The sequence below is a fragment of the Calidris pugnax genome, unplaced genomic scaffold (assembly GCF_001431845.1).
Source record: "Calidris pugnax isolate Ruff unplaced genomic scaffold, ASM143184v1 scaffold273, whole genome shotgun sequence".
Taxonomy (NCBI): domain Eukaryota; kingdom Metazoa; phylum Chordata; class Aves; order Charadriiformes; family Scolopacidae; genus Calidris; species Calidris pugnax.
The window spans coordinates 7,292,991-7,309,877 of NW_015094508.1; the positions used below are offsets into that span (position 1 = coordinate 7,292,991).

Consider the following 16,887-nt stretch of genomic DNA (forward strand, 5'->3'; position numbering starts at 1 on the left):
GTGCTAATCTATACTTCCATGGTGATTTTTATCCAAAAGTAGGTTGCTACTTGAAATTTTACTTCTACATGAAAAGATTGGAACAGTCAAAATATGTTAGTCTCGAAAATGTGCTCATAGCAATGTGTACATTGGTATTTATAATGCATACTGAAGCTTTTGTATGTGTTTTGAATTATGGAAGACAACCATAGAACTATGAGTTCACTGAGAGCAGATTAATAACAGTTTTTGAAATGGCGTAAGAGGGGCTTTATGGGAGCAGATGGCAGTTTGTTGGTGGGTTCAGTGTCATCAGTGCAATTATTCCTTTAAGAAATAAAGGTTGTTCAATAATTCAGACACATACTGTGTTTTAGGAGATGGACTTATACTAGTCGAGTGGTCAAACCATGAGACTGCTAAGAACAAAATGGGCTTCCTCTTTCAGCAGTCTAACCTCAGAATAAGGTGCTGTATTCTGAATCTTACCTGAAGGGACCCATCCAGAGAGATACATTTTCTTTAAATAGGTTCCAACATAGCTTCCTGCACAATGTATTCAGGAATTGCTGAATTGGTCTAGAGAGGTGTTTTAGCTCTCTATAGAACCAGTGGGCAGAGACCGAGGTTTAATGTTGGTGCTGTTCAGGGGAAAAAAAAATTCTCTTCAGTTCCTGTATCAGGTTAAGGCATTTTGTATCACACTTCTGAACTCTGAACCCCGCAGTTTTATGCACCGGAACGTTTAAGATGAGTGTCTAAACTAAAGGACACCGAGTAAGTCATCTTTACATAAAGCTCTCTGAATAATTTTTCCTTACCTCCTTACATACAATACAGGTTTCTTACAATATAGATTTATTTTCTCCAGAGAGCTACATATGTATTCATTTAACAGTACCATTATAAAAAAACATAGAGGGTACTTTTGTTTTAGCATTACCAGTCATTTCTATTAATTCAACACTGTTCCTTTTAGTAGTCCTTCTAGTATGTCATGCAACCTAGAATTAAATATGATGAGTAGTTCTCCCTCTAAGCTTACAGTTCAGGTATTTTCTTGTCACATTTGGGAGTTTGTTTCTTATTGTTACAGTTCTGCTATTCTCTGTCTCATTTACTTCTATTTGTTGCTCTCCTCTGAACTCCATTTTCATAATTGTCCTGACAATAAGTTATCTATTGATGAAGACATAATTCAACAGATAGCTAAGAAATGATATTTTCTTTATGGATTTAGAGAAAGAAAAGTCGTAAAATTCTGTTATGCTGCAAATGCAATGGAGTTGAACATATCTTCATAATGTTCCTTCACAGTTTTACATTTCAGCCTGAACAAACTGTTCAGGCTGAATTTGTTTCTTTACTTGATATGTACACAGTGATCTTTCAAATTTTTAATGCTAGTTAAAATCATGTTTAGCTTGTGCCTCCTCTACTCTATGTTTAATTTTGTAATTTATTTTATTATTATCTCTGTTATTCTTTTCTATTCTCTAGGTTTGATTGTGAAATTTTACTTATATTAGCATAAAGCCAGAATAGTACTCTGGTGAATCTGTTCCCATAGTTCTCATGTCTTCAGGTTTTTTGAGATACTTCTATATCATTGCCAGTGTTTGCAAGCCTACTCAAATTACTACCATCTGTGAATTTCATAAAAAAATCGTTACTGAAGATACTAAGTGATATTTGAGCTAGAATAAAAAAACAACTTACCCATAGCAGCTTCAATAATAAATTATCATTTATAGTATTTTAGCTGTATTTTGGTAACCTGGAATTTTATTTTTTTTTCAAAGCCACCTTGGATAAGCATTATTTTACACATTGCAGTTATGAATAGATTTTCCAGTTGTATAGGATACTGTGTTAAATAATGTACTGAGTCAATGATAATTTCTCCTTCATCTGCTAATTCTGGAATCTGTTTTTAAAAATGTCAGATTTCTGAAATGTGATCTGTTTATTGTAAATCTGTGCTTTTTACTGTTTGTGGGTCCAATTGATACTTTGTTATCTTATTGATACTTTTTTCCTTTAAAATAGTTGATTTATCATTTCATAGAGTAGAATTGGCTGTAAAATTGTAGGTTTTTTCTCCAGTTTCTACTTTTCTCCCAAGCTTTTCATGCCATCTCCTCAATGACAGCAAGGAGCTGTTGAGATAGAGTTATTCAGGTACCTGCAGGACAGCTGCCATATTCTTTTTACCCATTCACACCTTTCTTTAAGGCAGAACAGCTTTAAGAGCAGATACTTTCCTGTTGCAGGTAATAATCAGTGATCAAGAAGGAAAAAAAATAGCAAATTTCATGTGGTAGCAATTCTGTGGCTGCTCCTATAAGAGCAGAACAGTCTGCATCCAGTTAGGAAAAATGAATTCACTTTTTTCTATTACTTCTTCATAACTTAGTAACAGATGAGGAAAATGCCTATTTAGAGCTTCAGAGGCAAAGCCTCAAGATGTTGTCATCTGTGTCTCCAGATAGATTAGACTCTGCCATCTTTCTTTCTATTTTTCTCAAGACTGGGAAAACAGCTGGGAGTGGACCCTGTAGACTACAAACAAGGAAGACAAGTGTTTTGGTTTTTTTTCTCTGTTGAATGAGTATGACTAGTTTCGGATTCATTTAGCTATGTATCACTAATAGATCTATCAAAAATCTCTAGAAAGGTGGCCAGACAGCACAGGCTCTGAAATGGCCAAAGAAAATAATTTTTTACTGGGGAAACCATTCCTTCTAGCAGATAATAGCCATTGTCTATCAAGCGTTTCCTTAGATGGAAAGATTGACTGGATTCAGTTTATCAACTGAATTGTTGATTGTTCATAAGTGCTTTACAATGGCTTTAAATTTCAGTAACCTTTCATGGAACTAAATGCAGAAATACTGAGAATTGAAGGGTCGGAAAGCAGTGTAAGAGAACAGAGGTTCCTGTGAGAGAAGCAGCAACCCTTAATATCTGTTTATAGCGTATATTCACACAGTGTGCTTATAGAGCCATGCAAATACCTACACTTAAAGAAGAGAACTTTTTGCTTAGAATTTTGTTTTCAATTACTTTCATGTTTTGTAATAACAAAATATGGGTGATTTCGGAAATCATAGTTCATTAATCTTGTCAATATCAGATAAGGGAAGGTGTTAGAAGTAGTCACATGGCCAACTGTGTCTTTCAAAGGCAAAATTGTCCTTTGAAGATGAATGGAGAAGAACCAGGGACCTTTATGCTATTTGAGTAAGTAAGATCTATTATGCGAGACTCTAGGATTGGCATACAATGGGATTTTGATCTGAGACTACACCTTTCTAACTCTGGAAAAGAGACAAAACTCCCTTGGTCCAAGCAAGCCCATGTAGACAATATAAGAAATCATCCAGTGTTTGGGCCCTGACATTATCTACCCAAGAACCTTGGACATGGAAGTAAATATGCAAGATAAATTTAGAATATACCTATATATTCCTTCTATACTAGCTATAGCAGATTGGCCAGTCTCCTGGTACTCCAGAAATCTAAATTAACTTTTAAAAAAGTACAAGTCAAGACTAGTTTTGAAAGATAATGGCAGGGGGGTTGGAACTCGATGATCTTTGAGGTCCCTTCCAACCCTAACCATTCTATGATTCTATGATTCTATGATTCTATGATAACATCAATCATATCAAAATTCAATATCTCTCTCTACAATTCAATGGAGAAAATTTCCATTCGGTATTATCCATTGCCCTACACTTCGGACTATTATTTGATTCTTTTCATAGGATTTTTTTTAGCTGATAATTGAATAAAAACCGTATGTCCCCAATTACTGTAGATTTCTGAAACTTTGTCTTATGTTTTGTTTAAAAGGCTACCCAGTTAAAAAAAAAAACACAAAAGTTTCTGTAATCATGGGCTGACAATATATTTTTGAGCATTGACTTTGCAAGTATTACTTTTTCTACCTCTTGGTTTATGTAAATTTTAAGAAATTCTAAAAGGCAGAATCAGCAGCAGATTTCCATTGACTTATTTATAGAATATTTGCTGTAATAAATATAGAAAACAATTTGGCCTAATATTTTATAGCTTAGTATCTCCCAAACTCTCAAGTCCAGATCCCAATACATTTTGGCAGGTGAATGATTTTGATAGATGGACCAATAGATTTTTCCTAATATAGCTGCTGGATAATTATTCAAATGAATAAAATAATGCTTTGGAACACAGACCGTATTGTGGAGGAAAGTATACAGGAGCAAATTCTCTACTATCAAACAAAAGAAAAAATGGGCATTATGAATAGATTGTGCAAAATTAGAGAGGCTTTGTGATGAAACAGATAATAAGACATAGAGCCAGCCTTGCATAAAAGACTGCAAAGAAGAATAATTTCTCATGAGTGGATGGTAAATCCACATCAATATCTGAATTTCCCTAACATTCAGGAATGTTTTTATTTAGTAATCTTATTCTGGTTCATTTTCATTTTAAATGTACCACTTCAAATCACACTTCCATTACTTATGCCCTCATTCTCCAAATATTTATGTTATTATCTGTAGATTGTTGAGCAATCTGCAGAGTTTATTCATTAATGTCAAGTTAAGCAGCTTTTGTAACCTGTACAGAAATAAATGCTGTTGCTCTTTAGAAATCCTTTTTTACTTAGGAAAAGTATGTAATAAATATAAGTAAGGATTCTTTTAGGAGCTGAATTTCATATATATACATGGGAATTATTCATGGGTTTATATGTATGTATATGTATAAAATGCACTATGTTTATAGTTAATAAATTTTATTATTTCCCCCATATTTTATGGGTAATTTGGCGATAGAATTAAATAAAATATTATGTATAGTATCCATATATTTATCTACATGATTGTTTAGCTATAATTGATAATTACAAATATTTATAATACATTTAATTTATGATCATTAATTATGGATTGCATTATAGTCCACATCAATATTATGAATAAGCCAATACTGTAACATTCAAAACCTTTTTCAAGTGCTAGTGTTCTGGGATATGTTCTTCAACCATTAAAGGAGTTGTGCTGTACTGTGTACGTTGGTGAGAGATTTGGGAATAGATACTGAATAGGAGCATAAACCCTGAAATGGTCTACATCCATGGGTTTTGCTTTTTCTCTTTATTGGCCTTGGATGCAACAGCAATGTATGTACAGGGGTAATGATCCCCAGTTTTGCATTGTTCAGACTGTAAAGGTGCTAACAATGAAAGCCTGGTTGCTGTTATTTTGACGAAGCAGTAAGCAGTGATAACATGTCTGACATCTTAAGCTTTCAGAGAATGCTCTAGTGTCCTTGATACCCTTCCAAACAGAAGATTAATTTGCTATCCTGTGATATTAAAATGCAAAACAATGTTTAAATTTTATTGCAGAGTGTTTTACAAAGATCTCCTGAGACACTGCACTTGAATACTGGGATGAAATGACATCAAGAATAGCTATTTTATAACTGAAACCAGTCACACTATGTCCCATAAAACCCATTAAATGTAACCTAAAATTAGAAAAAAGAGAGGAAATGAGGAAGTCTTTGAGTACTAGTATCTTGTAGAGTAAATAGAATGTAAGGATGACTTTGAGATCATCTTATTTCTATTGTAAACACTAAAGATTCATCCGCTCCCTGTTCAAAATGTAAATGCTTGCAGGGATATACTGTAGGTTTATTGACTTTGTATACGCGTCCTCTATAAGATAAAATCACAAAGCACAAAAGCAGTTGTGAGTAGAAATATTCCAAAATGGCAGAGATGAAGGTATTCAGGCATTCTTTTCCTTCCTGTTGTCTTTTTTACATCTACACAGGCTTTTTCACTCTTATAGGCCTGATTGATAATAACTATTGGATCTCTGGCTACAAGGCACTTCAATAGTCTTATTCTTCTTGCACCCTTCGATTCATTCCCCTAGATATAGTAGATTATTTTTCTCACATATCTGGGTTTTACTTTGGTGGAGCAAAAGAAAATGGGAGAAGAACAAGGCCATAGACTCAAGAGTATTAACACCATTCCTGAGTCCAGTAGAAATGTCCTGGAAAGGTTATATGATCTTCAGCCTGTGTTCATCCTTTGTATAGCTTTGGTGAGATCTTTCATTGCCAGTGGGAAGTCCCTGGTTTTATTAAGATGTTTTATAACACATGCTATTTCTTTTCCAAAATACTTCAATTCACATAATTCGGTATCAGATTGTCATACTAAATTTGTAAAATAGGTCAACTTAACTCAACTGCTTGAAAGAAGTAATAGAGCTGAAGCAGAAGGAAAGAGAGAAACAAATGTTCAGTGATGTGGTGATGTAATGTAGCTAGTGAGTGAATGACTGCTTAGTAGTAATTTTCTTGTTTTGTTACTACTACAACAGTATTTTGTTATTGTGAAAATTCTGTCATTAGAGTACTAGAGGCATATTTTTCTATTTACTACATGGACTTTGACTTGCATTTCTGCAATTATATGTGTAATAGAGTAGGCATAGACTTTAATTTACAAGTTCAGTGAATTTAAAGATTTAGACTTGAATCTGTAATCTAATCCAGGGAGAGAGTCAACGAAGGTAATAAGGGTTTCTAAATGCTCTGCCCTTGGCTGTCTGTTTTCAAGGTCACAGTTTACAGACCAAACTCTTGTACTCTTGGAATTGATGGATATGTTCCCATCATATGCAGTACTAGCTCAAACTGATGTTAAATGCTAAACTTCCCACTGCTTGTTTAAGTAAAGTTCCTATCTGTGGTTTGTGCCAGACAATGCAGAAAAATCAGATTATATTTCAGTTATTTTCATATTGGAGTTATTAACATGTACTTCTTGTACAGGCAAAACACAAAGTTGAAATATTTCAAAAGAATGTAGGATAGTAGAACCATGTAGAAATGGTCAGCAGTTGGGGTTGGTTTTTTTGTTTGTTTGTTTTTCCAAAGGGTTTTATTGTAGTATTTCAGAGAATTTAATAAAGTAGGGTTAAAATGAGAACATAAAATGTGTAGCTAAAGGGCACTTTTTGCTCTTTTTTTATCTGCAGATGAAAAGTATATAAAATTGGAGATCTCCAAAAAGCAGTGTAGAACATTCACTTCTGAAATTATGTTCCTTTGGCAAGGTGCATGGAAAAGATTTGGGAAAAAAACCCATAAGTGCTGGCAAAATTTGTAGGAATGTCGGAAAAAAATTTAAAGTGTTGGCATAAGAATTCTTTAAAAATTCTCACTTATTCACATGTGAAATGAAAGTTAAAAAACATCTGTCCTCTTTTATGCACACTGACTAAATAAAACCGAATAATTATATTTAGCAAATTACAAAGTTTTCTGAACAGAACACTGTCTGCATTGGGTTTGCTTTGTTATTTATTCCACTATACTAAAATATTGTGGTCAAATATGGGCATATTTTGGAAAAAACCCCCACCAACCACCAAACAAAACAGTGAATATAAAAGAAGAAAATATTAAAGTTTTCAAAGATGATAATCTTAGTTCTGACATTAAATGTTTAAGGCTAGAAAAAATCTTGGATCCATACAAACTTTCTCACTTGCCCTAATATAGGTAAATTTGAAGATCTTGCGGAATTATTACCACTGTATCTATTTGTTCACTCAAATGGAAGAAAAGCATGCATGTTAAAGGCCTAATCCTACAAACATTTAGTCATATTGAAATTTAAGTGTGTTTTGTATAAACCAGTTGAACTGCTTATAGCTATAACATTGTATTTAGCTGTTTGAAGGGTCAGAAATGTTGTTAAGAATTGTAAACTGAATTTCTTTTATTTGCTTAATTTGTTTATTTTTCATTCTATGACCAAATGTAGTTATTCTTCAGTGAAAACAAATAGGAATCTTAAAAATGAAAATCAGTCTTGTGTGGCTCAGAAATTATTGCACTTTAAAAAATGATAATACATGAAATCTATTTAACAATCTAAAATAAGCATTTTTGTTAATAATAATGAAAAATTATTTTAATCTCTTAATTCCCTCTAATTATTTTTTCTTTTTCCTATGGGTGTACCATTTTACTGTTTGTTTATTGCAATCATATTTGTTTCACACCCAATGCTGTTAAAAGTAAGAACTAGATACATGATATCATTACTGTGATTTACAGTCAGTAGAATTCCTAATTGATTTGGTCCTTTATGTTGAACAGTTCGGGCCGTGGTACTTGCCTTGATAATGAGCCTCCCAAGCGTGACTTTCTTTATCCAGCTGTGGCCCCAGGTCAGGTGTATGATGCTGATGAACAGTGTCGCTTCCAGTATGGAGCAACATCCCGCCAATGTAAATATGGGGTAAGAAGTCTTAATCCTTATGCTGAGTGTTCTGCTTAGTCATTTGTATATATTCCTTTCTAATATAAATCTTTAGTTAGATGCAGTAGTGGGTTAGAGATTCCCGATAGCGTGTCTGGTGCCATCATATGTAAGCAAAGGGTACCTTTTAATCCTTATGCTGCATCTTTTGCTTGAGTCATTTGTGTGTACTGTACACCAAAATGTATGGGTAACAATGAGCTGGGGAAAGCATTCTTTAATTTTAGGAAAAAAAAAGGAGCCCAGAACACTTGATCCTGCTCCTTTTAAAGTACACCACAGAATTTTCCCTGATTTCAGTTAAATGAGGTCAGGGTCACATTGTATTAATCTTGAAACATGAAATCTATTGTGTTGGCTTTAACTTTTCAATTTAAAGCTACATTTTGAAATTGCTTTTGTACTTCTATTCATTTGTCAGGTCTGGTTTTCTTTCGTTTTCGTTCCCCCTCCTCCCCCTGACTTTGAGTTCATTGTTTCTCACATTGTTCAGATCTCTTTTTGGAAAGATTAATTACAGTTATAGGAACAGAGGAACATGAAGCTAGATAGCTAAATAGAACACTGAATAACAACGTACTAGCAAAGCTTTGGCTGCAAGTACCGGTGTGCAGTAATTCAGGTAAATAAATTTACAGTAGAAATAAAAATCTGCACACCTAGGCCATCATGCAATACACTTAATATCTTGCAACCCAATGTATGTAGTCAAAGGATATGTTCTGCTGTGCTTGTCACCAAATAATCAGCTGAGACTAAATTAAATTAACCTTGAAAACATACCTGGTAGGTTAAAAGATAATAGTTCTAATACTATTTTAATTTTTAGACTACTCAAAAAACCAATGTAATAATAGCATTTTTACTCTATTTACTTCTCTAAATGCTAGCTACAATAAAAGTCCATATTTAATATCCCTGGGGTGATAAATACAGTATTATTTTTGGGATGTCTCTTTGGCAGACCACATTGTGTAAAGGATTTAAAAACTGTATGCAGCTGGCTGGATAGCTCTCACTGGGTCTTCTGCTCTTGATCCCTCATCAAACCTCTTTTGGCCTTCATTGCTCCTCTTTAAGTTCTCACTTACCATCACTGTTCTTTAAGAGCCCTTTTTCCTGTCACTACATCTAAGTCATACCTTTTTTTCTTTTTTTCTTTTCTTACAAATTCTCACCACACACACTCTTTTACTTTCAGACTAAGGAAATCTGCAGGTATTTAATCCATGATTTATAGCACAGCCTTTGGAGATATACTGCATTTTAAATTAAACTGGAAAGTTAATAATGTGCAAAACCTGGCTTTTCCATGTGTGTGTATTTTTTTTCAAACCCTGTAAAACTATGTAATTATTGTTGTGATGATCACACTGCATAGTACACTTTCTTTCTTAAACCAGCTTCTAAACCACAAACAATTGGAAGTAATGAAGATGTGTAGGTAATCTTGGCTTTCTGCCTTCTGCTTTTTTTTTAGTTTAAAGGTTTTTTTGGGGATTCCCTATTGTTACAAAAAAGGAGGTTGACACTTAATTGAGGCAATAGTTAAAAGAACTTATATCTTCATGCAACATTAGAAGTCCTCTGATTTGATATCATGTATCGTGTTCCATCAGTGTGATATCAATGTGAGCATAACTTTTAAGTATCTCATAAAAATAACCCTATTTTTAATAATAGGATTCAGACTGCATATATTAATTTAACAGGTTATTGTAGCAGTCTGGTAATATTCACTCTAAGGAATTGTATGCATTTAAAATAGCGTCTACATTTCAAGATAGTCTCTGTGGTGGCCATCATGCTCTGAAAATGCAATCATGGTGATTATGGTCATACAGATTTCAAGTGATAATTTTGGAGGGGGGAAAAGAGTCTTTGGAAGCTGGTAGGGCAGATGGGAAATATCCACACAAGAAAAACCTATTCGTATATGAAAGGGTTTTTAGAACTGAGTAGGGGAACTAGATCTAGATACAAGGAAAAGCTAAGTTGAACTTTTTTACTATCAAAAGTGAACACTCACTGCTTTGGATATTTCTATTTGGTGTACTATTCATGCGAGGATGCCATTAATAGTATATTGATCTTATTCTAACAAACACATGACAGAAAAACAGTAAAAATTCCTTATTAACAGTGGACCTAGTTTGTATACCGACAGCTTTCTTGCACTTCTTTTAGGCCTTTTTATTTGAAATGCCTCATATATAAAAGAGGTAAAGCAGGTTTTCCTAATAAGGAGTTTGCTGACCCAGAAGGAAATAAATTCTAAACCGAACGGAAATCTCGGTGAAACTTGCTTGCCTTTTTCTCTTACTCATGTTCTTTAGTGATTTTTTTGGTGGCAAGTCACGACAAGAGAAACAGTTGAACTCTCAAATCAAAGGCCAAAACATTACAAGTCTACTTTGGGTTCTGATGTAGCTGTTGAGATACTTGGTGGTTTTTTTAAAATAATTTGAAAAATCTTGAATATTCTTTCTCCTTTGAGTAATGTCTTAGTAATCTTTAGAAAAATTACCTCTTTTAATGTTAGTCTGCGATCATTGCCTTTTCTCCTGTATTCCCTCACCTATTCCCTCTGTATGTTTCTTTTAAACTGTTTGTTGCTTGTGATCAGAGATCACGTCCTAATCCTGCAAAGAATTTTGCACATTTAATTACCTGAAGGCTTTCTCACTTAAGAACTTGAAGTTAAATACATAGAGAGGTGTTTCAATGGTTAAGGCATCAGAACCAAAGTACTAAAGGGGCTGCAAGTTTCTGCCTTTCTGTGTGTGTGTTTACTTACAAGAAGCCAGTTTGACCTTAAAAGGAGCTCTTTGGTAGTTGTTTCGATACTGTTGTAAGTACTAGACCTAGTTAAGCTGTTTAGTCACTTATGAACAGAACTGTTCCAGCAAAAGCGTTATTGCTATTGGTCAGATTTCCCTGCATTGTTCAGCACAGTAACTTGGACAAGAATTCAGAAAGATGCTTTAGGTCTTTGAGCTGAAAAAATAAAATGGCATGTGAGCAAGTAGGCAGTGATCCTGCTAATGTTACATGTGCGTCGTTCTTTATACTATACTTTCTACCATTTCTGCTACAGGGGCAATTTTCCAGAATTTAAGTGAAGAAATAGATAGTTTGAATAAAAAATTGAGAGGTAATGTCTCCAGATACTGAAAATATTTGATTTTTTGGGTACACTTTCAGTTTCAGGAGAACATTAAATTTATGACCTATGGTGAGCCAAATTGTAGTGGTGTAAATGTCACCATATAGTACTGACATAGCTTTTTCCTAAAGCCAATGTATGCTTTAAGATATCTTACTGGATTCATCGCAGTGGAAGATTTAGACCTTATTAGGAACCGTGCCGTTTCCTGTTTATTTATATAGCTACTGGACATACTGCATCTTCTAGGGTGATGCAGTGTGAATTCTCTTCTACTGATTGTCAAGTGTGTCTCAGTTCTTTGCTCTGTTTGTAGGCCAGCTCCCCTTATAGTTCAGAACCTTTTTCAATCCTTTTGCTTGGGTGAGTGTAAGGAGAACTTTTCTCATTGGCTCCTTACCTCCTTAACCTTTGAGCATCTGCCTAACAACAATTGGCTGTTTGCTGTCTCTGGGTTAAGTCAGGAAAGAATTCCAGACTTGACTTTGAATTTCTCTGGTTTATGAGTTTAAGTAATACCTGGAATAGTCCTGACTGTAAATTGCAGATTTTGTGGTTCAAAATAATGCTTTGCTTTAGAGCTGGTCCCCACATTTTTAGGACAGAGGCTGAAACCTCAGACATTTTAATAGCAGTTAATACGTTATGCATATGGTTGATATTGCTGTGGTGCATTTTATGATCTGTGAAGCTGTTGGCTGCTAGCATGGGTTTGAGAGATAGTGCCTTACAATTCCTTGGTATATTTTTTTGCGTTTTGTGCTTTTCCACCATCATTGGTGTCAGTAAATACTTTGAGAAGCGGGGAAAGGGGACAAACTCTCCTTTGCACACATGGCTTCACTGAAATCAGACTGCTCTTTGTATTTCACACTAGAGTTTAACACATCAGGTAATGTATTATAGCTGATGACAGGTAGCTCTCTTCTTTGTCATGGTCTTATGTTTGCAATTAAGTTCTCTAGTTAGTTTGCCAATGAAAATAGCTTTACACTCAAATACCAGTTTTTATTCACACTTTGTTAGTGCGCTTTGGAGGACAGGTAGAGTTCAAGCTATGAATTTACTGCTTGTAAGCAGCCAGATTGAAGATATATTCTCAGGCTAAGGAGTCCTTCTGCCTTCAATAGCTTCCTTGCATTAGTTGTCTCTAGAAAGTTTTTAAAGAGTATGGGGAGTAGCCATAAAGATAATTACCATTAGTGGAAAGTTGCTGGGAAAGTGTTGACTGCAGAAATATGGGACTTGCAGTTGTCATAACTTACTGCTTCCTAGTTTCCCACATGTTGGTTCAGTAACAGAATATTTTAACTGAATTAATTAGAAATAACTAAAAGAAAACAGCATTGGTCAGCTAACTTTCAAATCCAGAAGAGTAAACAAATTGCTATACACAATGGTTTTACAATACTTCTTCTAGGGCAAAGTAGCCTGAATTACAATTGACCATTGTAATCAGGTTTAATGTTAGTGAATTAAACTTTTTTTCATGAAACATTAATGTGTTTTACTCCAGTTAAAGAAAGAGGTATTAAGCTTGTTGCAGGGTTTTTATAGGAAAGTGGAAGCAGATTCTGGAAGCTGTTTTTCAGAAAGAAAGGCAAAGAAGGCTCTGGTATGTCTTTCCACCAGAACTAGCAGTACCCTTTTGTTCCCTCACCTGTGGATACTATGACTAGGATTGTGCATTCAGTTGAATCTGTACATTGTACTTAGTAACTCACTGAAAAGTGACTTTTTCCCCCCAGCTTCATATGTCATACCATGGCTAAGTTGCTTTATACTTGGTGTTTAATAGCAGAGCATAGGTAGTTCGATCAGATGGATTTATATTACATGGCTCACTAACTGATGGTAAAACTTTGTGTAGGCAAAGAGAGGAATTGGAGATACTGGTATTACATTCTGTCATTTTTATCAACCTTTCAATTTTTTTTTTTATTTCAAGTGCAAAACCTCATCACTATTGTGCAGGCCTTTTGCATTTAGAATGATTGAAGTTTTGAGCTTTTCTTGTGTAAGGAATGACAGGATCGTGTTGTGATTAAGAACATTGGGAAACACTTCCAGCTTCATTCTAAAAGAGAATTTTTTTCCCTCTTGTATTTAAGATTAGGCTGTGTATAGCCAAGGTAAATCCCAGAAGTTTTCCTCTTTCTGAATCCTAAAGTAGTTTTACATCCTTTTTGTATCTTTTTCTAACATGTTCCTGTAGTCTCCTTTCTTCCTTCCTAGAACTATCTTGTCTCCAACCCCCCATTCCTCTTTCTTTCTATTTTTTTTTTTTTCTCTTTCTCTCTGTTTCACAAGAGACACAGATGTAACACCAATGTGCCTGGATCTTATGAAAGCTGTTTTAAAAGTGCAAGGCGAAACTGGTGATCAAAGCAGGAGGAGTGCATTAGATTGTAGTAGAAGCAGTAATAAGATTCCTGATACTGGAATGTGGTTTGAATAAGGATGGGATAGGTTGCATGGCTTTGAAAGGGAAGATGCTACTTGGAGGTGATTGACCTTGTGGGGCTTCTGTGGTTTCCATAAGGTTCACATAAGCACCCAATATTTAGGAAAGAATGCTGCTAACATAATACGAATGTACGACTTGAGCTTCAGATTCTGTTTCACGTTCTTTCAGCATGTTGTGTTTCATAACATGCTGCACTACTTAATGGTCATTTGGTAGCAGAGCTCTAAAATGGTAACTTTGGGTGCTTATCTGAACTAAACTTTGAACCTTAGGAAGTTCACCCATAATTATAGTCTTCTAGTTTTAATCATGTTGCCAGCAGTATTTCAGCACTAAGGCTGACAATAGTCTAGGTTGATGCTTTTCAGGTCTGAATTGTAAGTTACAATTCAAGATAATTATTTTTATGCTCTATTTTAGCAAATGCTCATCAAGAGATGCAGCATATTACAGATTAAACATGCTGAAGTACCATAAAATCCTGATTAACTTTTTAAAATTTTATGAACAAAAAATGAAAATCCCAAATTATCGTAGTTTAATATGCATTGTGAATGTATTTCCCATCTTATTTTTTTATAATATTACGGGCCAAACTGCTGACTTTTGTTGGAGGCTTTCAGTAGTGTTGAAAACAATAAGAACAGCACAGCAATTTGATCTTTACTCTTAATTTCATTGTGCTGTATTGTTACCATTCTGATGATTGTGATATAGGATGCTTAGATGTTACATAATTTGAAATGCCTATATGTAACTCTGCATGACACAACAGAGGAAGGCTCCATCATTGATAACACTTAGGCAAAAAGAAGATAATTTGATTTGCTGTTTTTTTTCTCTAGATGGGTTCAGCTTTGTTTAATTTACTGCAAATACAAGCATCCGAATTCCAAACTGAAGTCATGGAGCCCTAAGATACACCGTTACAGGTTGTCATCTATCTTGTCTTAATTTTGTGAAAGGCCTCAGCTTCAGTTTATGTTTCCTGGATTTTTAAAAGACTTTCCCTTGTTTGCTTTACAAATTAGTTATTAAATCCACACATTTGGAGACTGACTTTAAGGTCATTAATTAATTTTCATATTATGCTCTTTCTCTTAGTTTCAGTAAATTATTCACACAAATTTAATGTTGGCAAAAGATATGTTAGCTTCATCTTGTTTCCACCAATGAAGAAAAGACCACCCTAAAGGGTCACCTTATGTTGGTGGGTGGGGGTGGGTGGGTGGGTGTGCATGCATGCGTGTGTGTGTGTTAGTATGTGGAAAAAAGCAGTATCCTTTCTACTAGTGATTTTTACCTTCCCAGGGCTTTCCTCATACCTTTTTGAGGCTGGCTTATTAAAAACAGTTGCTTAGAGATGTTACAGATAGGATGGTGGTAGTAAGGAAAATCTCAAATTAGTAACTCTGAAACTAAGGTAGTACTAGGTATAGGGTTGAGCTGGAGAACAGAAAGTTTTATGCACCTTAGTCAGAATTTCTCTGTTAACTGTCCAAAATCAGCTAAAAATAAAGACATAGCCATTGAAGTACCTGGAATAATTCCACTTTCATTTAATGAAATAACAGCACAGATGGCTTTTCCACTCCTTTTTAGATATCTCACTTGTTTTCAAATTAATGTTATTTTTCATTTAATGTACAGGGTGATGGAGAATGTACTTCAGATTCTACTCTTTCTATTAAATGCAAAACAGCAGGGGAAAATAAACAACTTGTTAAATAAGTTTGGCTATTCCTAAAAGAAATTACAAAAATACTTTAATTTTGTGTTTTTAATATAAATTACATCAACAAATTGATACATTGCGTTATTTTTAGTTAATAAATCCTCTGTGTTTTGCATATTTTTCCATAAGGAAATATTCTGTTGATTTTGGGATATTGTATGTCTGTCTCAGTGGATTTTGGTCAAATATTAATAGTATGATACAGCCCATAGTAATTTTACCCTACTTTTGTTTTGTCTTTAGTGATTTACGGAGGCAAACTCCTGCTGAAATGAAAGTCTGAATAAAGACTCATAGACTATGTCAGTAATAATATTTAGGTTTGATATAGAGCTTTTCATTCTATGTCCCAGTGGAACAGATGAGTGATGGAAATAGTTTTGGAGTGCTGCATCCATTAATTCACACAGTTCAGCTGATTATTTGTTTAGAATTAAAATGTCTGGATGATGTTAATTCAGTGAATTTGGAGGAATCTAGTACCATGAAGAAGCCTGAGTGTACAGAAAGAATCCTATCAGACCAGAATTCTGGGTTAAAATCACCCAAAATGTAGATGTTTTCAAATTCCAGACTGTTACCCAGATCTGATTGTTTGCTTCTGTCTGTATTGGAATGGTTGAAATCTTTGTTTTGTACTGCAATGTGGAATTTTTCGCTTTTCAGAAAATTGACAAAACTTCACAAACCCAGCACAGCTATTAATTTAAACATTTGAATTTGTCCAGATACAAAATAAAGACAAAGTCACAAGTAGAATCATCACAATCTGACGTTTCTTTAAAATTATGATTTGACAATGTAAACCACACATGAAACATGAGCCAGTATATTAAGCTAATTTTGCTGGACGAAATGAGCAAGTCAATGAAATGTAAAAGTCAATAGGACAGGATTATGACAGGAGTATATCATACTGTGTCTGGAAGGAACCAATTTTAGGTTTTCACTTTGAAATCTATACTGTGTTGAAGTTTGGATTCATGGTTGATTTAGATGTGAATTTGATTTAGCGTTGAATTTTAACACATTAATGGCTGTGAAATTTGTAATCTAGTTAGATTTTTCAAGAACATTTTTGAAGTATCTTCTGTTCTTTCCCCATTCTATTTGATATTTTAAACCTTATATTTATTTGTGTGTATCTTAAGCTGAAAATTTTATCAGCTGAGTGGCTAAAGCAAGTG

General features: G+C 34.3%; 1 protein-coding gene across 2 annotated transcripts in view; it reads left to right on the plus strand.

Moving 5' to 3' along the window:
* Window positions 1–16,887, plus strand: part of ADAMTS6 (ADAM metallopeptidase with thrombospondin type 1 motif 6) — a 160,618-nt gene that overhangs the window by 79,150 nt on the left and 64,581 nt on the right. For both annotated transcript variants that reach the window (XM_014965132.1, XM_014965133.1), the window contains exon 11: window positions 8,170–8,311. In XM_014965132.1, the coding sequence (XP_014820618.1) occupies window positions 8,170–8,311 (142 nt within the window). The remainder of the gene's footprint in view (window positions 1–8,169; window positions 8,312–16,887) is intronic.